Source organism: Quercus robur, chromosome 4 (assembly GCF_932294415.1).
Source record: "Quercus robur chromosome 4, dhQueRobu3.1, whole genome shotgun sequence".
Lineage (NCBI taxonomy): Eukaryota > Viridiplantae > Streptophyta > Magnoliopsida > Fagales > Fagaceae > Quercus > Quercus robur.
The window spans coordinates 82,417,959-82,443,321 of NC_065537.1; the positions used below are offsets into that span (position 1 = coordinate 82,417,959).

At 33.7% G+C, this 25,363-nt stretch overlaps 1 protein-coding gene across 1 annotated transcript; it reads right to left on the reverse strand.

Moving 5' to 3' along the window:
- LOC126723967 (protein gar2) lies at window positions 1-9,470 on the reverse strand. Its single transcript, XM_050427996.1, has 9 exons — window positions 8,880-9,470; window positions 6,296-6,396; window positions 5,812-6,172; window positions 3,265-4,131; window positions 3,039-3,096; window positions 2,764-2,825; window positions 2,578-2,684; window positions 2,370-2,457; window positions 1-775 (listed from the first exon to the last, which is right to left on the reverse strand). The coding sequence occupies exons 1-9, from the start codon at window positions 9,000-9,002 to the stop codon at window positions 473-475; spliced, it is 2,070 nt and encodes a 689-aa protein (XP_050283953.1). The 5' UTR covers window positions 9,003-9,470; the 3' UTR covers window positions 1-472.
- Between the last annotated feature and the right edge of the window lie 15,893 nt (window positions 9,471-25,363).

A 25,363-nucleotide genomic window follows, 5' to 3' on the forward strand; every position in this document is an offset into this window, starting at 1 on the left:
TACATAACGAGGCAACTGATCCAAATCTTTCCTCTCTTTTTTCTTCTTTTCTTTTTTCTTCATCTCTTTTTTTTTTTTTCTCATTTTATCATTAAAATAATAGTAACCAATACAAAACAAACAAAGATATTCTCCTCCCAAATTAATTAATATTCCATCCATCCACCCTATTCACAGATTACAACCATAGGCACCGAAAGAAATTGGTCCAAACCACTTTCTCTAAACTTCTTCCCATCTTGGATCCACCAGAACTATATCCCAAAAAAAAAAAAAAAACCCTGGTCTTCTCCAGCCAAAAAATTAAACCAAGAAAATTATTACACTTCTTCAGACCTCAACCCTTGAAAACATTCATGTACAGAAGAATGATATTCCAAAATATAGAGAACTGGTAGGGTCTCATCTGGCCTGCAAGTGCACTTTGGTACATCGTAGTTGAGAATTTTGCAAAAAGGGGAAGGCTGTTGAACTAGGTTGTACTGGGATTCCCATCTGGCTTAGGTTCTGTTCTGACATAGGTGAGACTACGAGCAGTGGGTGACGGAATAGCATTTCCATAGACAGAAGCACCGCTCTCAGCTGGTGTGGCCTGAGCATCCCGCTTCCACTGCATGCTCCTAGCACCAAGTTTTAATGGAGGGCGAGCCCTAAATGCACCAGACATGCCTCTTGGAAAAGGAACCCTGGCAAACCTAGCAGCAGCAAATGGATTGCCCCGAGGCCATGTCATGATCGGGGCAGCTTCTTGATTGGCAGCGCTTCTCCTCACAACCTACAGTAAGAAAAGTGGAGACATTGCTTGCTTCAGAAACCAAATGTTAAAGGAACAACCAGAGAACATCATGGATTTCATAGCATTGTACAACTATTCTGCCAGGGTTTGGCTTGCATGATGCACCTATTAGCCTCATTCTCCAATATAAATGTAAAGCTTAATTTAGCTTTTTATAAGTAATAAAAATTTTGCTAATGAAAGGAAAGCTCAAATGGGAAAGCTTCCTAGACAATTACACAGGTAAATTTCAAATGATCCATAAAATCAACTAGAGAGTTGCAAGAAACCCAACCCAACATCCTTATCCCAAAGAGAGAAAATAAAAACCAACCCAACATAGTGCAACATTTAAACAAAAGACACAAAAATACTTAATTTGGGACTAAGATCCTCTACAGTTCTTTGGGTTACTCCACTGTAGACTTCCTAAAATCCTATCCATTCATTGTGAAATGAGTGAATTTACCTATCAAAAAAGAAATGAGTGAATTGGATTTTTGCCACATTATCAACCATCACAAATTTAATGTCTATTTATGTTACTGATGATGTGACAAAATTGAAAATCCAATCCACTAATTTCAAAATAGATGGATGGGATTTTAAGAACTCCAGTGTTGTTATCCTAATAACAATGTTACCCTGCTTTGAGCCAATAATAAAACTTTAACAGATAATGATGATTTCAAAAAAATTAACAGACTGTTGATCCTTCCAACTTCCTCAAATGATGTTTTCAATGTATATTAAATCTAATGTCAATGCCAGATGGGAGAAATACGACAGAACATACACGACTTAGAATGTTCCAGAATTGGACCCATTTAAATCTCTAATTATTTATCAGCTGCTTCTCTTGACTTTCCAGCTTTCATGCAGTTGTAATTCACATAAGCTTAAAGAGTCACTCAGATTGCAATCCTATACACTAATATGCCAGGTTATGAGGCAGCATCTATGATTCCATTTCTTAAAACAAATATAGAAAACGAAACATGACAAATGCAGAATGCCACAAGTGACATTCACTGGAAATATTGCAAAACTTCTTAACAACATTGAACCACAAAGCATGAAAAGCCAGCCTAAAATGGGTCCCATAATACAACTTGAACTCTGAAACAGTTTAACATATCTATCAAAAGCAGTGAAGGTGTACCATATGTGGCCTTCTTGTATAAGCACCTCCATAATATCACCAAATCACATCTTATGCCTTAACAGTAAATAGTAGCAAATTCATGATGCCGGGCAACCAAAGCATTTAGTGCAAGCTCAGCCACCACTCATGGAAGGAGATGGTAGATGTTATGAGAATTCTAACAGTCTGACCACTAAACACAGCTATCTTCTATCCAAATGCTATACCATAATTTTCTCTTTTTTATTAGTATATGCAAGACCATAATAAATTGTTCAAACTTTTGGACAACTGCTATCTAGTAACTCATTACAATAGTCTCAACTTATTGGTATGTTACACAAGCAAAAGGAAAAGAAAAGCCACTCATGCCACAAGCACACCCACAGAAACGCAAAAAGAATATCATTTCAAGTAACATAAGAAAACCAGCTTCTATAAGCAATATACCTTAAGAATCCGTGACATGAAGGAGGTCCCGTCCAAAGATAAAGCATTGTCTGCTGCCTCTTTTCTCATGAACTCTACATAAGCTGACCTGCTCAAACAATGTTATAGTAAAATGTTATTAGAGAAGAAAAATAAACATCTTTCCCAAGAATAATAGAAAAGATTTGCACGAGCAAATGAGAAATCAAAGCATCTGAAATATCTATACCCTTTTGGTTGCCCTGTTGCTGCATCAGTCAGTATAACCACTTTTAGTACTTCCCCAAATTTATTAAAGTGCCGAGAAAGACTATCCTTAGAAGCACCAAAATGGACCTGTTAAGGACAACAAATGTAACATGTGAGGAACAGAGCTACCCTTCTATCCCAGAAGGACACCAGTATGAAATATTACATTGCTAATAAAGATGGTTCGAGAATCAGCATCCTCTAGAGGTCGACCAGCAGCATATAAACCTGCAAATACCACGCAATAGAACATTTTAAAAGGCAAGTACAACAGAGGGATCACATTATATCCACAACAGAAGAGAGGAAAGTCATCAAGGAGTTCGTAACTGAAAAGGCTAACAATCATAATACACCCCAATAAAGGAGAAAAAATAACAAAAAGTAAATGTGTTGTATATCAACTTAGAATCTTAAATTTTAGGAGCATTCATCACTAACCAGGAGTGGCTGACAGTGTCTTCAGGGACTCTTTCTGAGCATCCACAGCAGGTTTTGCCTGTTTATCATCAACAACTACAAGTTTACTTCTAGGAACCCAGTATAAAGAATAAAGAAAAATTACAAATTGAAGACAAGCAACATACACACACACACATTAGATTTTAAAATTTTGAATTGTGTATTCATGCATGAGGACATATATTTATGCACACAAGCATCTTACATTTCCATTACCAACTTTGGCCGGCTCCGTCATAAGACGCACACCAGACTTGCCAGATCCTGTGTCGCTCTCCAATAGAGATTTCCTATTATCCACTTCTGCAATCTCCCTAGGCTCCTGATAATGAGGCGGCTTCCAAGTGTTTACATTCACAGAGATGTTCACTATCTTACTACGAGAAGTATTTGCTGCTGCCACGGCTTGATCATGATCCTTATTTCGTCTAACAACATCATCAGCATTGTTAGCTACACTATACTGCACCATCATTGAATCCTCAACCTTGTTTCCAGCAGACGTGCCAGTCTGAGAAACATCCATCACTCTACGGCCCATGACATTGACATCATCATATCCTTCATTGTCAGATGTAGAATCAGATGCCAAGCCAGTTTCACTTTCTAACATACTCATATCGCCAACATACTGTCCACTGTAATTGCTTCTTTGATGATAGCTCGGCCATGTTTGTTGCTGAATTTGGTTAACATCCCCATATTCTCCATCTTCAACAGCAGCTTCTCTAAATTCTGTATGCTGGACACTGGTCTCTGATACATCCATACCACGACCAAGTCGGTCAAACACACTTCCAGAAGGTTTAACCTTTATTACATCTTCTGCAGCCTCTGCCACAGCTTTAATAACAGTTGACATGGGATTTAGCACTCTGGCAACAGACTGAATCCGCTGAGGATGATCAACAAACAATGAGTCCCCAGTGGATGTTGAAACCACAGAACGAAGTCGCTTCAATCTGGGTTCCTTTGCCAAATTGGAAGGCCTCGAAGTTCCCACTGCATCTCGAACTGCAAACTGAAGTAGACGCCTTGGGGCATCAATATTTACTTGAGAAACTGCCTCCCTCTGCCAAAACGTTCATTAAGGATCAGAAGGTTTGGAAGAAAAAACAAAGCACATATGAAAAAGGAATAGCAAGAAATAATGCTGATCTGCAACACCATTTGTCTGACTACAGCATAATTTCTTATTCTATTTTTTTATCTCCTAATTAAGTACAACGTCATAAAATCCTTAAGAGAGGGAGAAAAAAAAGTAAAAACAGAAAGCATAATACGTTCCCAACAAGATTGAATCAACAAATCATATATTAGATAACTAATAGTAAGATATGAAGATACTAAAATTAACAAATATCCAATTAACTAATAGTACCTTTGATTCCATATATCAAACTACTATATTGTAATACACGTTGACACGAATGAGTTAAAACTTCAATTCTTGTGCTTTTGGATATAAACATCGTAGTTATCAAAACATGAATCATATCATTAAAAAAAAAAAAAATTTGGTGGATAAAATAAAATTTATGAGTGATTTGGCTAAAATTTGTATTTCACTGTTTAAAGATCTAAAATTCACAATTTTACTTGAATCGTAACAATAATTGAATTGTGTGTATCATCCAATTAATAAAAATTTGACTTTCTTTTGCGCGTGTACAAATTTATGAGATTGAGCCCAACACATGTACACCATAGAAAAGGCTACAGATCATAATACAACTTTTTTTTGTAAGTAAAGAAAATGCAGAAAAGCAGGAAGCCTACCAGTACACAAGCTGTGTACTGGTAGATAGCCTCAAGCTGTCACAGCAATCAAGAAAGTCTAGAAAAGGAGAAGAGGAATGGCATGGTAGCAAAGCATGTCATTCCTCCATGTGAACACCATCTTTTTGTTCTCTTTCTCTCCATCCTCTTTCTCATATGTACAACATAGAGAAAGATTTGAAGTGAAGAGAACAGCGATGGAGAGATTGAAAACAGAAGGACCACTTTCTTTTGTTGATGACATGGAACCTCACCAAGGCAGGGCCCTTTAGACCCACCCCAAGTGAGTAAACTACGGACAAACAACCCCACCTGCCAGAACCGTGTGCCAAGTAATCCAAGGAAACTCTTCCTAAATCACTTTCCCATTAATCCTCGACAATTAGTTTGACAAAAACTGGAACAAAAGATTCTACTGTATTACTCCCACATAGAACTACCAAAACAAAATATTTCCTAACAATAAATGTATCTAGTAATTAGCAAGCAAACTGAAGTTGAACTGAGGCAATACATTGAAACTAGCCTGACAAGCTCAAGCAAGACGTGTGAATAATATCAAAATTTCTATTTGAAATTTAAACCAATGAGCACTAGAGCAAATAGCACCTCCTCCCATGGAAGAGCAAGTTGGAGGGTGAGGTCATGGGTCCAAGACCCACTAGATGCGTGTAATTACTAATAAAAAAAAATTTTAATTTCAGCAAGAAAAAGAAGAAGAGGAAACCAAGTGTACATAGATGTTTTGTAAAAGAAAGCTACAGAGTAAGAAAAGCGCCAAACATGATAAGATTTAGTGGAACGAAGAAATATTAAAAGTTTATTTGTATAAATTATCAAATCACTTTGTTTTTAATCGTTTTATTTAGGAAGCTGCTGAATTTGTACATACATATAGTGAATTGCAAATGCTCAAATATACAAAGAAAATAACATTCATTTTATATTCAGGGAAAAAAATAGAAATTCAAACCTTCTTGCTCTCACGCTCATCCGGCTGACTCCTTTTCTTCTGAAAAGAACGGGGAGAAGGAGACCTCTTTGCACGACTTACTCTGCGATGAGGTTTTTCTTCATAATGAATTTTGTCAATATCAGAGCTCCGAAGAGGAGGGGGTTCAGCTGCATCCCTCACTAGTCCTTTCCATTCCCTATTGTGCCGGCTTCTAGATAACATATTAGACTTCTCTTTTTCTGATTCAGAATCTGAACAATGAGAATCATTTTTTCCACCTTGGTCCCACAATGGGGGTTTTGTCTTGGGAGCTTCTTCCATATAAGACTCTTCATGTTGTACATACAAATCCAAATTTAAAGCAAGATGATCCCACAGCCTGTTAAACAAGGAGGCATATAAATAAATAAATAAATAACATTAAAGCTAAAGACGAACAGAGATAAGTTGTTGAAAATTTGTTTCGGCCTCAACTTTGCACATAAAAGGGACTAAGTTTTACCAAGATACAAAAGAATCAGTGTCCCCATCCAAAAACACACGCAACTCATTCCTTGCATCTTCCTTGCGCTTGCCATTCTTTACTAACACAATCACATATTCCTGCCCATACAAATTGGAGAATCAGGTCAATTTTGTAGTTGCAATACCAAACCCTTCTTTTCAAACAGATGATGAAGTGGTTAAATCTACGTCAAATCATAGCATCATGCAAAATCTTCTCTTTTTTTTGGTTGAGTAATCATGCAAGATCTTCAAATATGAAAATCATAAAGCAATGGCAATACATCAACATGCATTTCTGCAACCCACTAAAATTCAACAGAGATGGAAGATGTTAAACACAATATAATATAGCAAAAACATGCACAGAATGAAAACAGAAAATGATAAGCAAAAGAAACATTTAGAAGCACTGAAGAGATATACGAACAAACATAGCTTTAAAAAGCTTTATAATCATCACATTACATTCTGATTGTGTTACTTTGTAGTACAAACCTTCTGGTTTCATCACATCCACCATTACTAAAGCGCACTTTTGTCCAACACAAGCAAAAACATGACGACAAACTCTAATTACAATGACTACCCAAACTATTAGAAAAATGGGTTTTTTCTTTAAATCCCAATAACAAAGCCTGATGCAATTTTTTAATCAATTTCACACCAGGAAAAAAATTATTCTATGAATAGCCCAACCAATAAATAATACTAACAATTCATAGATATCCAGATCCTAAATTACAACCAATTATTCATTCATGAAAGAACTTACACGATTACAACAAATTTTATAATATGAATGCACATATAATACACCAGAAACATGCTACAAGGTGCAATGTGTTCTGTGATATAAAGAACTTCAGTATGGGATCTCTCCAGCCATTTTCTCATCATTACAGGTTTACCGGAGCAAAACAACACATCATACCATTATCCAAAAGGTAAATGGTCCTCACAGAACCAGAAGTTGCTTCCATCTTAAAATACCAAAGCTTCAAGAACTTGCTAACTTCTTCAGCGACACAAAGCTCAGACTTTTCTCAGAAATAACAATAATTTTCTTCGTGGAGAAAGAACAACTACCACACCAAGTTCTGTACGAAAGAAGGAAAACAGCCCAGGGACCCAATAACCTGATCTATGTTAGACAGCACCTCTAAACCTCATAATCTACACAACCAAATCTCCGTTCCACGAGCTCTGCAAACCACTACATCAAATGCCAGACCTCCATACAAACTATGTCATCCAAGCCTACCAAATCCCTATTCTGATTCACCTCTGCCAACCAAATGTCGATTCGCCTACCCTGTCAGTAGCAACTAGCAAGCCTAATCCAACTCAAGTCAAACCTATGCCCAACATAAGGCTCAATCCAAACATGCAAAACCCAAGTGACCCTATCCAGCCACCCCAAAATAGATCAAAATAGCAACTAAAGCCAATCAGATGATATTAAACAAAATTCAAATGTGATGCAAAGTATCCCAATCGAGTGCACCTACTCAAGCCATTTAAAACCATCTAAGCTTTGGCAACAGCAGCCTAGTCTCAAACATTCAAGTACCCATTCGGGTAAAACCTAAATAAAAGAATATTAACTAAATAGAGAGCAAGTAGAAACCCCATGGACCAATACTGTGGTGGATTGACCTAGAACCTCTAGAGCAATGAGCCCACCACCGGGGTTAACTCTCAACAATCTTGAGCACACTCATCTTGCCCTTATTCCAAATACACAACAACAAACATACTGGAAAAACCCTCTCTAGGCAGCAACACCCATTCTTTTCCGACCACCCCTCTCCACGTTCCAAGCTCCTTGATCACGAAATTTGCTATAAACAACAAGATATACCAATAGCAAGTAGAAAATAAAATTGAGTCACAAAATTGCTAAAGAAATAGTTGAACAACCATTCACCTCTTCTTCACACCTCATACTCGGCAATTCTATTTTTTTTTCTTAAAACCAGACACTGAAATAATACATAACTTCTTTAGTCTCTCTCAAGTTTACAGCATCTCTACTCTACATTCCTTCCCAACGGTATATTCAAATGAATCAAACCCTCACTAGGCAGCAACACCCATTCTTTTCCAACCCACCCCTCTCCACGTTCCAAACTCCTTGATCACGAAATTTGCTATAAACAACAAGATATACCAATAGCAAGTAGAAAATAAAATTGAGTCACAAAATTGCTAAAGAAATAGTTGAACAACCATTCACCTCTTCTTCACACCTCATACCCGGCAATTCTATTTTTTTTTTCTTAAAACCACACTGAAATAACACATAACTTCTTTAGTCTCTCTCAAGTTTACAGCATCTCTACTCTACATTCCTTCCCAACAGTATATTCAAATGAATCAAACACAATATAAAAACATAAACAACAAGAACCAATCCAAATGCCCATATCCCAAAACCAATCAAAAACCAAATTTTAAATCACAAATTCTCTAAAACACACAAAACCCAATAGATAAACAAACCATTACACATCTAATACAAATTTTCTAGCATACCCAGATTCCAAAAAAGCCTAATAAACAATAAAAATTGCTCATACCACAAGATGATCATCGCTGAAATCCGTGAACTCCATCAGCTTCTCCTTCACTACCTCCCTTAGCTTCCCAACGCCATCGGTAGTGAAATTCACATTGAATGTCTGATCATCGACGCTTCCCATCTCTAAAACCTTTCTCAATCCAAAAAAAAAAACCCACAAAACCCTAAATAATTTTGCCCTAAATTCCAAAAACCAATTCAAAAATCTCGATCCTCCACAAAACCCTTAAATCTCCGCCACGGATTCAAACCCCTCTGGAACTCGGCAGAAAGCAATTCAAATATATATATATATATATATAGAACCGTTGAGATTTTCACCGAAAGTGGAAAACAACAAAACCTAACTAAAATTGCCCAATACGATTTTGCTCAATGCGAAAACGATTCCAGGGATTTTCTCGGGAAAATGAAAAGAGAAAGTGTGATAGAAAATATTTAAGGGATTTTGTTTTTTGGGTTTTTTCTACAAAATTAGGTTAATGGAATTTTGGGTACAGAACTAATGTCGGTGAAGGATTTTTAGCAGCAGAGAGACGAGAAAGTGAGTGGAGATATATTGTGGGTTTGGGTTTTGGCTTTGTTGTGGCCAGGGCCGGCTCAAGGCCTAGGCAAGTTAGGCCTAGGCCTAAGGCCCCATCAAAAAACAAAAATTTTCTTAAGAAAAAAGGCCTCATTTTTCATAATTAAAGGCCCAAATTTTTATAAAATTATATATATATTTTCTAAAGGTTGTACATTTTTTTTTATTAGTGATGTTAAGGGTACTACAAATTTTATTATTGACTTACAAATTGTCATGTTATTAATCACAAAAAAGTGATATAAACATTCATTAGTTAAATTGATGAAGTTCATCAATGAGAGACAGTGTCACATTATATTTTGAACATTTTATAGTGCTTTTAATTAGTGCATTTTCCTTTTTCATTTCTATTAAGACTCTCAAATTACGAAACCAATAGAACCTTAACTCAATTAAAACCCTAAAATATTTCAAAAAGATGTTGCAAATATGTTAAATCATCAATTATAGATTAATCTCCCTTGATAGTTTGAGACTTTGATTTTTGTAAACTAATATCCTACAAAGTCACACACCAAATAATATCTATCTCTCTCTCTTAAAATCAAAATATAAAATTAAAAATTAGATTATAACTTTATTTAACTATGCATCGTCTTATATCCAAAATAAAATATCTTTTTCAATCGCAATATATTTTTATTTCTTTTTATTAATATTTATAATTCAACTATGATATTCAATTCTTTATATGAAATTAACATTAGTCTAGTTGGTATTATTTATGTATTTAATGTATCAAATTAACTTTAATTTGATTAGTATTAAATAATTTTGTTTAATTAATATTTACATATTAAAGACCTTGCATAAATTTTTCGCCTTAGGCCCCAAATTATGTTGGGCCGCCCCTGGTTGTGGCTAAGGTTTTTGGGCTTCATGGAACGGGAACAAAAGCTTTTGTTGAGAGAATGAGAAAGAAAAGGGTTTTGAAGCTAATATATACGTTTTTTTTGCAAAGTCAATATATTAATACAATTATTATTATTATTATTACAGCCATATTTTCCATATCCATAATTATTTGTGTGTGTGTGTATAGGCAATGTAATATAAATGGAAAGCTATTTTTTATCACATTAATTGTGAAAAGTTACTGCCAAAATAAGAAAGAAATGTTGAAGGGGACAAAATCAAACCAAATTATATGAGAAATTTATAAATATTACAAATTTCACGACTACTGATATGATAGATTATTAGTGGAAAGTAAAACAAAAATGTTAGTAATGGGTTCAGATGATAATCAATAAAAATTTGACTAAACACAATAGTCTTGTCATAGGCTAAAACTAGCAAAAAAATTTGACTAATCAACCAAAAAATTCTCCACATCATGATCAACGTAATATTGAGAAAAGTTCCAAATGAATAGTATCACACGAGACTTAACTGGCATTGTTCATTGCCAGTGCTAAATTAAATTATTTACTCTCTCTCTCTCTCTCTCTCTCTCTCATGCACAAATCTGTTCAATGATGGTGGTGGATGGATTTTAAAGGCAATCGGTGATTGGTGGGTTTGGTAGTGCTTGTTGATTAAAAGTGGGTTGATTGGGTTTGGTGCTTGACAGTGGGTTTCATAGATGATTGGGTTTGGTTGTGCTTGGTGGTTGAAGTTGAACCTGGGTTTGTGGCGGAGCAATGATGGTGGGGTTCATGTTGGAGCTCACAATGAAGGATGTCGATTGTTGATTTGGGTTATGATGGAGTTATGTTGAGAGAGCAGGGTTTTACAGTGGTTTAGAGAGAGAGAGAGAGAGAGAGCAAAAATTAGCGAGTATGGAGAGAGAAACATATTAAATAATGATAGAATATTACATTCAATGTAAGCGTATTTGCAAATTAGTTAGCTAAAATAACTTTTTTGACCAAATTTAACTAAAAAGGCTCTTAGTCTGATGTGAATGCTCTTATACTTCAAATGTTAGTTCATGGGGATAGCAAAAATTTATCAACCCGCTTAACTTGTCTTGTCCCACACGAGTTTTTTCGTATTAGAGAGATGAGGAGGTCGAGGTTTTCCTCTCTATGACCCATGTCCTATTTCACCCCACCGCAAATATGAATATATATTTATATTCAATATGTATTGCAAATTATTTATATTCACAAGTTAATTTTTTTATACAAATCTTAATCATTACTATTTTTTACATATTCTATTACTATCTCCTTAAACACTTTTTTCTTCTCCCATTTAGAACTTTCACGACTAGTAATACATTCTCTTTCATCTCTACTTCATCAATGTAAAAAATGTTTCATTATGAATGACAATATCTCCAACTCACCCCTCTCTTATCCCGCATAGATTTTCTTTGTCTCAAATAGTGCACAAGACGAAGACAAGGCACCCTTGATCTAACTCTATCCTGCCTCATTGTTATCCCCAAACTCTAGTTCAATTAAACTATATGCTCTTTTTTCTTTTCTTTTTTTCCTTCTTTGTTATGCTACACATATATCTAGAATGTGCAAGGCAAATATCGCACAAATCATCGAAGTGAACAAGGAGAGAGCTAAACGGAAAAGGTGCAAATTTCATTGGTTTGTGTATGGTTTTGGGTTTTTTTTTTTTTTTTTTTTTTTTTTAATTTTTTTTAATTTTTGGAATAGTGTAGACTTTGGGTTTTGAAAAGCAACTACTGGTTTCCAAATTGTGTTACACTAGTAACTAGGATCTTTAGTTTTTCCCAATTTAATAAGTCTAGTGACACGAGTTTTCACGGGTATTTTCATAATCAATGTTATGCTTATGCTTAAATTAAAAAATGTTATGCTTATGCTTTGTGCATTATTAAATCATACTTATTATTCATAAGTCATAAGCAAATAAATTAAAATTCCAATTGTTCCAATGAAGTCATTAAAAGCCAAGAATGATTCATAGTTAAAAAGGTACAACAAAAAGTTGTTTCTATTTTTTATTAAACACTCACTAATTGAAATCAACAATCCAAGCTCACAAGACAAGAGGAAAAAGGGTAAAAGGGAGAAGCATTATTTTAGCATTAATCTTTTATTTTATTTTTTCGATTAAAAATAGACAAGTTGTTTTTGTTAAAAAAAAAAAAAAAACTTTCTTCTTTAAGAGGGCCATTTGGGGGAAAAAAATTGAACTTTGGGCAGCAAGACCTTTTTTTGGAAGCGAATTCTCTTTTTCTTTTTCTTTTTTTCAATTGAATGCTTAAAAGTTTATTACAATATATATACATTATAAACTTTTTAACAAATTGTGGGGAATCCCCTAAGTCCCTAACCCAGCTCCGTTGTTGCATTAAAAATAAAAATTTAAGTATTGGAAATATTATCATAAGTTAATAATTCATGATTTTCGTTATTGTGACAGGTTTTTTCACATGTAACAGACTTGGAAAATATAGACACAAATATTATATATGTATTATAAACATAACCATTATGTGTATGTGTGTGTAAATGTGTGTTTATGTGATAGCTAGCAAAATAATATTATTGAAGTTCACATTATGATATATTGGTATCCAACCTAAAAACAGAAATAAAAAATATACAAAATGGACTTTGAACATATGAATGAAAGAAATTTGATATTAAAACTTAATTAACTATGAATTTAATTATAAGTGTACTACTAACATATGGATTCTAGATCTTCTCAATACACACACAGTGCAATGAGCGCGTACATGAAGCTAGTATATTGTTAAGTGAGAGTGTAAATTAATTAAGGTGTTGTAAAGGACTATTATTTTAGTAGGATCTATTTAGTTGTTTACTTAGCTTATTTTTTATTTTTTATTTTTTTTAGAAAAAGTTGTTTACTTAGTTGAACTATATTTGTTAGTAAAAAATCACAAATATATAATATAATAAAATCAAGCGTTCACATTAAGGACAGAATAAATAAGAAACAAAATAAGTTACCGTTTGGTAATGTAACTCAAACAATAGTTTTTAGTATTTAAACATTAAAAACTATAGTTAAAAAAATAAAATAAAAAATTTGGCAAGAATTTTTTTTTTTTTTTGGAGTGTTTTAAAAACATTGCTCAATTTAGGGTGTTTAAAGTTTAAATATTGATTTTAGAAAACGCCTCTCACCAGTTTTCAGTTTTTAAATAATGTTTTTCAATGGCATTATTGTAAATATTGTGAACAACCCTTGACTCCACATTTTTTTTTTTTGAGAATGCGAACTCCACGTGATTAGACAAGTCAGCAACAAAATTATCTCTCCTCTAATAAAATAATAATAAAGTTGCACCGGATTCAACTTTTTTAAAAATAAAACACCTACATACCAAACACACCCTAAACCATTTGTTTCAAGATATTAAAAACACATTTGAAAGGAATTAAATAGGAATAAATTTATAAAATTTGTTATAAATATTAACTTTCCACCCATATGTCTAACAAACACCACATGGAACAATAAAAAAGTGATTGCTTTTGTTTTATGTATTTTTTTAAAAAATAAAATTCCTATGTTAATTCACGGTTTTTCTTAGTATGAAGTTTTACTTCACATCAAAAATATAAATTTGTAAATACACGTATTGTTATATAGGTGTGTGGAAAATATAAACATATATGTATATTGATGGCCATGTATTTTTCATATGTATATTTATATTTATATGTGTATGCTTGTAAAATGGATATTATATAATAACTAAATAAGTTTTATGAGCTACGCTGTGAGGTGAGCGATACTCAAATTATACGAAAACCATAGCTAGAAAAATTAAAACAATCCACAACGTAAATAAAAATATAAAAACAAAATGTTTATGTTTAACCATGTAAATACTGAAGCATGGAATTTGAAATATTGATTTTATGGTTTTTAAGTGATGTTAAATGAAGCTGGGTAATTTAATACTTTTAAGGTGGGCTTAATCTACATTAGCAAACAAAATTTGAGGCAAGTGTTTATGCACCAAAAAAATTTCTAGACTGACAAGACCAAATTATAATTAGTTTTTTTTAAGAAGAAAATTATAATTAGTTAAATAAATGTATATAATCCAAATTTGGATATCTTCCAAAGGTTCACTATTTATCTTTTCCAAAACATGTATTGATTCAAACAATCCAAGCCATCAACATAAGAAAAAAGAGAAAAATAGATTTTTTAGAAACTTAAGAAATTAGGAATATAACCTGAAAAGAGAAAATGTTGCGTTTAAGTGGCCCTAAAGATTTGAACTCTACTAAAATTTTCAAAGTGTCAACTACTAATATAATTTCAAGAAAACTAAAGGAAAAAAAAAATCTGAAGGAAAAAAATCGGGTTGAGCACTCAAGAGCAGTAACTGATCGGGCTCTCTGGAAAAAAATACATGGACTCTTAAGATGTTTGTGTGGCGCGCCTGCTCAAATATTTTACCTACAAGAGAAAACTTGCATGGGAAAAAAATGAAAATTGACCCCCAATGTGATATATGCTGCCGGAAACCTGAATCCATTGGTCATCTTCTTTGGGAATGTCCCTTAGCAAGGAATGTATGGGCACTTTGCCGAGGGAAAATCCAAAAAAGTTCGAATGCAGAACAAGACTTCTTTGCACTCTTTAGGATGATGGCAAATAGGCTTACACAAATGGAGTTGGACAGATGGGCAACGATATCGTGGGCATTATGGAATGCTAGAAATAAGTTCTATTTTGAGAAGATCCAACAACATCCTAAAGCTATATTGGAAGGGGCAATTGGCTACTTGGAAGAATATCAGAGATTATGTGCAGCAATGGGGAACCATTAATAATGTTTTTGGAGGCTGTTGTTTGTGTGTGTTTGTTTGTTGTTCTGGTATTTAGTGTTGTTCTCCAACAATTGTTCTGGTATTAGCTGTCACATCACGTTAAAGATTGTTCTTTCTTTCAATTGTTGGAGGCTATTCTGGTATGTGATGTTCTTCTCTAGCAGCTCTGAAATTCTGCACATGTGCTGTGAATTTGGAAGGGGCAGTTGACTTGGAAGAGTATTAATGATTATGTGTAGTAATGGGGTTGTTTTTGTATGCTGATTTGGTATTTAGTTATGCTGAAACTCTGCACCCGTGCTGTGATATTGGAAGGGGCAATTGACTTGGAAGAGTATTAAAGATTATGTCCATTGGTTTGGTCTTTAGCAATGGAGAACCATTAATCCTGTTTAGAATATTGTTAAACTTTGTTGTGTGTTGTTGTGGTATTTGTTATTTTGATATATTTCTTTCTAGCTGTACCTTTATATTTTTATATAAATAAAAGTTTCTATCTTTATCTCAAAAAAAAAAAAAAATATATATATATATATATATAATTTCAAGAGTATTAATAAAATATTTTATTTTATAATTACTACTTGTAATACATTCTTTCCTTAATATTATTTAAAAAATAACATAATTCACTTACACTACTAATTAAATTAATCAATTAAATCTCACAATACATACTGTAGAAGAGAATTTGAAAAAAACACACACATATATATACACATATATACATACATATATGTATATTATATATATTCTCATTTTTTTTTTTACTTTAATAGAATAGTCCATAAATTTTATTCTGAAGTCATGCAACGCACCATACTTTAAATAGTATTAAAATAATTTGGTAGTAAATAGTTTAAAATGTATTAGTAAAGTGTATCGTCAAGGGTGTTGTTTTTTATATAAAAAAATTAAGCATAAAGGGTGTAGTGTTTGTTAAAATATATATTAGTATAACTAGATCAAATTACACTCAACTAACAACAAAATGCTATAAAATTAGGATTCAGATCTTCTAGATTTCTTAGGGTACTCTATCAATAGAGAAAAATTATTAAGTACTCTCGGAGTACCATAAATGCGTACTACCTCCTCTCACATGAATTGTGAGTCCCACTAATTAACTGAGAAGGGAGTACGCATATAAATGAATTTAAAATGAATTTAATTAGTGGGACTCACCATTCATGTGAGAGGAGGGAGTACGTATTTATGGTACTCTAGGAGTACACAAAATTTCCCATCAATAGAATTTCTTAAATCGTAACTATTCTTTAATAATTTAATGGTCTAAACTCTGCCATGTTAGTATTCCACTAACAATATTCTTAAAATAATAATATAATATTGCAAACAAAACAATTAAAATTATTGTTAGTGGAATGTTGACATGGCAAAATTTAGACCATTAAATCATTTAAAAATTGTTAAGATTTAAGGAAATTTATTTGGTAGAGTACCATAAAAAATCTATAGGATCTGAATCCATAAAATTACCGTATGACCATTAAATGTCCATAATTTAGGTTAGATTCCTGAATACATTTGACATTAATTGAAAAATCACACACACACACACACATATATATATATATATATATAATTTTAATTTTCATGCTTCAATATCTACATTGTTAAACATAAACATTTTTTTTTTTTTATAATTCAAGTTATACGAATATCACATGATAAAGTTCATATATCTTATTTAGTTATAATATAATTAAATATACTTCTTTTTTTCTAGAAGACACATATAAATGCACATAACAAAAGAATTTATGTACATCAATAAAAGTATGTATATATATATATATATATAACATAATATGCACATATACATTTATATTTTTCAAGTGTTTTTTACGTGAAGAAACAATCATATTTTTATTGTTTGATGCTCAAATTATTAGCTAATAAACAATCCTACCAGAGTGATTAGGGAGGGAGTTAATTGAAATAGGTAAAAACTTTATTGATCTCTGTATACTTTTAGTTTTGAAAAGCAACTAATCAAACATTTAAAACTTTATGGTTTTTAAATTGTGTTACGCGTATATAATTTTATGGTTTCTAAATTGTTCAATATCTTCAAGAGGAAGATAGTTTTTGAAACAAAAATATTCTTTAACAAACTAAAGCATTGAAAGTTAGCACGATTTTAAGTATTCCCACACCACCAAAAAACAACATACTTACAATCTATCATCATTTTGGCATACCTCTATGCTAAAAATAGACTGAAATGGTAAGGAAATCACGCTAAAGGAAGGTAAGTCAATCATCCAATTAATTGGTATGGAACTGGAAAGTTAATCAGCCATTAATCCACACCATTGCTACGGAAATTACACCCAATTAAGCAACATCAACCCTATCAATAGTTTGGATTAAATTTTGTACGATTTCATCTTCCTTTGGGCCAAGCTTGAAATTCCCTGTTTTAAAAACAGCCCAAATCTCTTGAATCAGCCCACTAAATGTTTCTTTGATCTTCTTGGATCTTGCTTTAGTAATAGGCTCAACTGGAACATACAACGGATCCTTTAATGGTGCTTGTTGATTCTCATCATTTATATTCCTTAATCCATTTAGCATCAATTGAAATATATATATATATATATAATTTTAACTTTCACAATTCAATATTTACATGGTTACACATAAACATAAACATTGTATACTTTTATTTATATTGCTGAATTATTTTTTTTTTCCTTTTTGTTACTTTTTTTTATATAATTCAAATTATAGAAATGTCACATTGTAAAAGTCATATATCTTATTTAGTTAAAATATAATCAAATATTCTTTTTCTAGACATTCACACATATAAATGCACATAATAAGAGATTTAATCCATTGCATGTTCCAGTTGGGCCTATTACTAGAGCAAGATCAAAGAAGCACTCAATGGGCTGATTCAAGAGATTTTGGTTGATTCTAAAACGGGGCATTCCAAGCTTGGCCCAAAGGAAGATAAAGGCGTAATAAATTTAATCCAAGTTATTGATAGGGTTGATCTTGCTTAATTGGGCATAATTTCCTTAGCAATGGTGTGGATTAATGGTTGATTGACTTTCTAGTTCCATACCAATTAATTGGATGATTAACTTGCTTTCCTTAAGCATGATTTCCATGTCCATTTCAGTCTCTTTTTGGCATAGTGGAGCTGATTGACTTTCCCGTTCCAGACCAATTAATTGGCTGATTGACTTGCCTTCCATGGGCGTGATTTCCTTGCCCATTTCAATCTATTTTTGGCATGGAGGAGTTGCTAATTTAAGATCAAATCAACCTTAATTTTAGGCTTCTATTATTTAGTCTTTTTTTTTTTTTTTATCTACTTTCTTATTTTTAGCAATGTTTTATAAACAGTATGCACTCATTGTAATCAAGGGATTAATTTTGGAATGAAAATCAAGACAAACGTGAGGTTTGCTTCTTCTATTGGTTCTTTAAAGAACTTTTGAACTTATCAAGGACTCTTCCTCATAGCGTTCAAATTTTATACTTTCGGTTCGTAATTCAATTATAACCATTGGGTCAAGGTTTGTAACTTTATACTTTTGGTTTGCGTTTCATTTATAGACGTTGGGTCGGGGTTTTCTATCAAAAATATGAATTTTAGCTTTCTTGGGCAAATATTTCAATATTGTTTGTTGGGTCTCAAAGCATGTCGATTGAGGTTCCCATCATTTAGTTTTGAAAAGCAACTAGCCGAACATTTAAAACTCCATGGTTTCTAAATTGTCTTACACTTGTATAATTTTATGATTTCTAAATTGTGTTACACATGTATAATTTTATGGTTTCTAAATTGTACAATGATCAAACAATCACTCATGACACAATCATCATAGATTTTTCCGAATTAGTCTCTTTAAGAGGGAGCAAAATAGGGAGATAATCAAAATATTATGACACATTCCCGATATTGAAGTCCACACCATTTTGATATTTTCCATACCACTGACAAGCGGCATGCTTAAATGTTTGCAACTGCATTATTTATTATGAGATTATCTTCAGATGCATACTTGATTCTACTAATAAAAGAAGAAAATAAAATGTTTTTAATCAATTTTTTTTTTTTGAGAAACATGTTTTTAATCGTAGTAACTAATGTAAATGTAAACTTTGTTTTAGCATGTTATCTTATAAATTGCATGTTTGTAAGTGTTCCTTATTGTGAGATTATCTTCATATGCATGATTCTGCCAATAAAACAACAAAATAGATTGTTTTTAATCATAATAACTTATGCAAATGTACACTCTGTTTTAGCATTGCAATATATCTATTTTATTATACAAAATTAGAGTCTGAACATATGAATGAAAGTAATTTGATATAACGCTTGAAAAAGATTAACAAATTTTTTTTCTTGAATAGTATTTATGAATTTAATTATAAGTGTATTATTAAAATATGGATTTTGGAAGCATAAATATTTTCTGTAAATAAATACTGTAACTAGATCAAATTACACTCAAATATATGACATACTAAAAAATAAATATAAATTCCTGACTCCATTTAGCATCAATTGAATATATATAAATTCTCACTATTCAATATTTACATGGTTAAACATAAACAATTGATATTTTTATTTATATTGTACAATGTTTTTGTTTTTCCTTTTTGTTATGATTTGCATATAATTGAAATTAGATGAATATTACATGGTAAAGTTCATATATTTTATTTACTTATAATATAATTAAATATACTTTTGATAGACATGCATACATATAAATGCACTTATGTTATCAATATTATATATATATTCCACACACATATATAACGATACATTAATACATGTAAGCATATATTTATATTTTTCATTTTTTTATTATAGAGTTTCAACCTATAACGTCTGTTTCTGATGATTATGTTATTTATTGTTAAATCAAGACACAAATCAATTCTTGATATAGGCATGCAAGGATTTAACTCTTGATATTTTATTCAACCATCATAGATGAAAACTCGAATTTATGGGAAATCATAAGAGCTTGTTTAGACCTCCAATTAAAAGTTACGGCTCGATTGTTTTTACTTTAACTTAAACTAAGTGTGAAATAAGAGTTAATGCGAGCAAACAAACAATAAAACTACTCTAAGCCATATTCATCAAGTATCAACAATAAAATGAAAGTTAAAAGAGTAGGGAAAAATGATACAAATACAAGATAATACCGAGACATATTATCGAAGAGGAAACCGAAGAACTCGGCGAAAAACCTCTTCACTGCCCTCCAAGCGGTAAATCGATCCACTAGAGAATAAGTTGGAGTACATAAATAACAAAAGACCTTCCAAGCTTAGTCTACCCCATGTACTTGAGCCCTCCAAACTCCTGCTACCAACTGACTTGACGAAGCCTTGTCTTCTCTAACTCTTCGGATCACGCAATTTAGCCTGATTGCATCCGCCAAATGATTGGCTTCTTCCAATGCTTCCCAGCAGCATCAAAACCTCACTTTACACTTAGATTGGGTATTGTAAGTGTTTGGACTATCAACTTCTTAAGGATATGGATATGGAGAGGTAGGAGTTGAGGAAAACCACAAATAATTGTGTAGAGGATTGTGGGTATGACAATCTCTAACTCTCTAGGCTAATTTCTAGGGTTTTCTTTCTGAAAAACACTCCTTACAATATGAATGAGGGTATAAATAGTGTGGGTGAAGACATGGTGGAACACATATGACAAAATAGCAAAATAAAATATTTCGCGGGTATTTTGCGGGAAGGCCTTACCCGCGAATTACTCGCGAAAACCAGTTGTCATGACTCTTCACATTCCAGTCATGTGCTCTGCACATGGCTCACTTCGTGGGATAGCTTCTCGCGAAATCCACTTGGTCTTCAATGAGAACTTGAGTCTTTACACTCTCTCTCACACACAACCCTTACAATGAAATCTCACATAAAATACAAGGTAAACATGGTTGAACAAAATTACAATCAAATTTGGCACGGAATTAAAACCAACACAAAATAGTTGTAAATAACAACTTTACAATAGACTTACCAGTTAAGTTAACTAGAACCTATGTTTTCCATGTTTTTTGTATGTGAAGAAAACAAATATGTTTTTCTTGTTTGATGCTCAACTTATTAGCTAATAAATAATCCTACCATGAATATTTTTTATGGGATAACGCTATTTTAAATATTATAATTATTTTAAACAAAATCATAGTACTTAAGGCCAAATTGTAATTAATGTTATTTTAAATATTATTAATTATATTGCAATTCTTTTATTTTTTTAAGGATAATTATTGCAACTTAAATAATAATCATCAATAATTTTTATTTAATGTTATTGTCTTTATTATGCAAAAAATAAATTGCTTTGGTCTTTCATTTCTCTATTATTTTTGTGTACTTTCATTAACTCTTTTGTTTGGAAATTATGTTCCATGTGTTTAGTTCGGTTACAGTCTTTGAAATATGAGTCAAGCATTATTTTAATTCCTTAAAATTAGAAGAATCTTTTATTGTCCTTGAAATAGCAATTCAAGGTAAAATATAGGTGAAACTACATTGATGTTCTTTGTGTTAGACATACTGAATGATTGTATTGTATTTCTCAAGTAATAGAATATACATAAGTGCCTTTATATAGGAGGCAGAGTGTGCAATACAAGTAAGTGTGCTGTACAAGTAAACAAGGTGGGCCTAAAGCCCACATACCCTAATACACGTTAACAGCCTCCCTCAAACTCAAGGTGAATGTGAGACCAACTTGAGGTTGTCAACCAAAGTGCGAAGATGTCCCTTAGGATGTGACTTGGTGAAGATATCTGCAAGTTGATCTTTAGAAGAAACTGAGATCAGCTTAAGAGCACCATGGACAAGATGATAACGAATAAAATGACAATCGATCTCGATGTGTTTAGTTCGTTCATAGAAGACATCATTGTGAGCAATATGAATGGCACTCTGGTTGTCACAATAAAGAGGAGTAGCAGAGGATGTGGATACACCTAAGTCTTTGAGAAGCCACCGTAGCCAAAGGAACTCAGATGTGGTATCAACAAGGGCACGATATTCTGCTTCAATACTGGAGCGGGCCACATGAGTTTGTTTCTTACTTCGCCAAGAAATCAGAGAAGAACCAAGAAGAAAGTAATAGCCAGTGGTAGACCTGCGATCAATGGGATCTCCTGCCCAATCAGCATCAGAACAGCAGCATAGTGAGTCGATCGTGGAGCAGACAGATACTGACTCACCTGGTGAACAGCATAGGAAATATCTGGATGAGTGACAGTGAGATAAACTAGGCTGCCAACCAAGCGTCTGTAAAGAGAGGGATTAGACAACAGTTTCCCCCCTGACGGAGTCAGATGCACATTAAGCTCAATTGGAGTGTCAACAGTCTTGCTATCAGTGAGTCCAGCTCGAGACAAGAGTTCAGAGGCATACTTGGCTTGAGTAATATAAAGTCCATCTGTAGAATGAGTGATTTCAAGACCCAAGAAGTAGCTGAGATGTTCAAGATCTTTCATCTCAAACTGCTGACTGAGAAAACCCTTGAGTTCTTGAATGCCACTAAGGTCATCACCAGTTATGATCATATCATCCACATACAGGAGAAGTAAAATAGTGTCTTTGTCAGTGCGACGAAGAAATAAGGCAGAATCATAATGACTGGCCATGTAACCTAAGCGATAGATGGTAGAGCTGAATTTGGCAAACCAAGCTCGTGGAGCTTGTTTAAGGCCATAAAGAGCACGCCGAAGGTAACAAACCTTATTTGATTCAACAGAGAGACCAGAAGGAGGTTGCATATAAACTTCTTCACTTAAATCCCCATTAAGGAATGCATTTTTGACATCCATCTGAAAAAGGTCCCATTTTCTGGCAGCAGCAACAGCTAAGAGAGCTCGAACAGATGAGATACGAGCAACCGGAGCAAAGGCCTCTTCATAATCAATCCCATACTCCTGTGTAAAACCTTTTGCAACAAGACGAGCTTTGTAGCGCTCAATGGATCCATCAGATCGAGCCTTAATCTTGTAGATCCACTTACAACTAACCACAGATTTCCCAGGGGGGAGAGTCACCAAATCCCAAGTATGATTTTTAGATAATGCATCAAGTTTCTCTTTCATTGCAATCTGCCACAAAGGGTCAGTGGAAGCCTCACGATAGGTGTGAGGCTCATGCAGTGTAGCAAGAGCAGTGTAACAATAATAATCAAGTAAATGTGTAGGAATGGATCTTACCCGAGTTGAGTGACGAGGTGGAATGTCTTGTGCAAGATCTTCAAGCAGAGCAGGAGCAGGGGACCCAAGCTCAGGGTTGGGCAGCTCGTCTTCAACCTGTGTATCTTCCACCTGTTCATTAAAAGGTGAACTAGGAAAGGGATCAAAGGTATCTGGTGGTTGGACAGAAAAGTCTATAAGAGGATTAGGAGCAACAAAAGGAGGATCAGGAGTAGTTACAGAAGGAATATGTGCCTCATCTGGAAAAAGATCTAAAACAGAGGAGGAAGACAGGGAGGCACGGAAGTGAGAGAGCTCGACAAAGGAGTGATGTTCCTAAAAGACAACATTGCGGGAGATACGAAGACGATGAGAGATAGGATCATAACACCGATACCCCTTTTGAGTTTAGCCATAGCCAAGAAAACAACAAAGTCTTGACCGAGGCTCAAGTTTGTTATGCTCATGTGGCTGAAGAAGAACGAAACAAGCAGAACCGAAAGAGCGAAGGTGGTGATAGTCTGGAGGTGACCCAAAAAGGCGCTCATATGGAGTTTGATTTTGAATAACAGGACTTGGAATGCGATTAATAGCATGAACAGCATGAAGGGCAGCTTCACCCCAAAAAGGAGCAGGAACTTTGGCAGAGAGAAGAAGAGCATGGACAGTGTCAAGAATATGACGAAGCTTTCGTTCGACTCTACCATTTTGTTGAGAGGTACCTGGACAAGTTAGTTGATGAACAGTGCCATAGGAATGCAAAACAGCTTGGAAAGCATATTAAGTGTACTCAAGAGCATTATCAGATCGAAAATTTTTGATACGTTTGGAAAATTGAGTTTCAACCATTTTTGCAAAATTAGAATATACTTGCAATAACTCAGAACGATATTTCATATGAAAAATCCAGCTATAGCGAGAGTAATCATCAACAAAGACAACAAAATATCGAGATCCACCAATACTAGAGACAGAAGAAGGCCCCCAAACATCAGAATGAATAAGGTCAAAGATATCAGTGGATATTGATTCACTAGTATTAAAAGGCAAAACTGGTTGTTTTCCTAACTGACATGAAACACAATCAAAATTTTCTGTAGACACTGAACCTAACAAACCTCTAGAAGCCAATTGTTGTACTCGAGAGAAAGATGCATGACCAAGACGAGCATGCCAAAGTGCAAGGGAAGGAGTAGAAGAAACTGCAGTAGCTGCAACAACAGAAACAGGAGCAACAAGTGGAAGACGAAGGTTGTCCACGGGAAACATACGCCCAACTCTAGGACCGGTCCCAAGCTCCTGTCCCGTCCTTGGATCCTGCACAATACACCCAGAATAATCAAAGATAATGCGATAACCTAACTCAGCTAATTGTCCCACAGAAAATAAATTGTAAGAAAGGTCAGGAACATTAAAGACACCAGGAACCGAGAGATTGGAGGTCAAAACGGAACCTATATTATGACCAGACATAGTGGAACCATTTGCTGTATGAATATTAAGAGGATGTGGTGCAGGTTTAAGTTCAGAAAATAAGGACGAGTGAGGAGTCATGTGATTGCAACAAGCAGAATCCATAAGCCAAGAGGAAGGAGACATACCAGATAAAGCTGAGAGAGAAGAGGAATAAGATGCATTACCAATCATACGAATGACATTGGCGATGATATTTTTAAGGTCATCTATGGACATGGTGAAAGTGCGTCCTAAAGACTTAGACTGTGCAGAGATGGGAGCCATTGGTTGGACACTCTCAGTGTTAGCAACAGTAGCTGCGGAAATTGACACAGCTGATTTGTTGCGATGATAGCAAGTCTCAATATTGTGGCCAAAACGTTTGCAAAAATTGCAAAAACGTTTGCTGGATTGTCGGCGACGATTATTGCAACAAGAAGAAGACCTGTCCTTATTTTTCATT

Coding starts and splice junctions, on each gene's coding strand:
- LOC126723967 (XM_050427996.1), bottom strand. CDS start 9,002: ATGGGAAGCGTCGATGATCAGACATTCAATGTGAATTTCACTACCGAT. Junction 6,173..6,295: donor ACTGATTCTTTTGTATCTTG/GTAAAACTTAGT, acceptor CTTGTTTAACAG/GCTGTGGGATCATCTTGCTT. Junction 3,097..3,264: donor CCAAAGTTGGTAATGGAAAT/GTAAGATGCTTG, acceptor GATGATAAACAG/GCAAAACCTGCTGTGGATGC.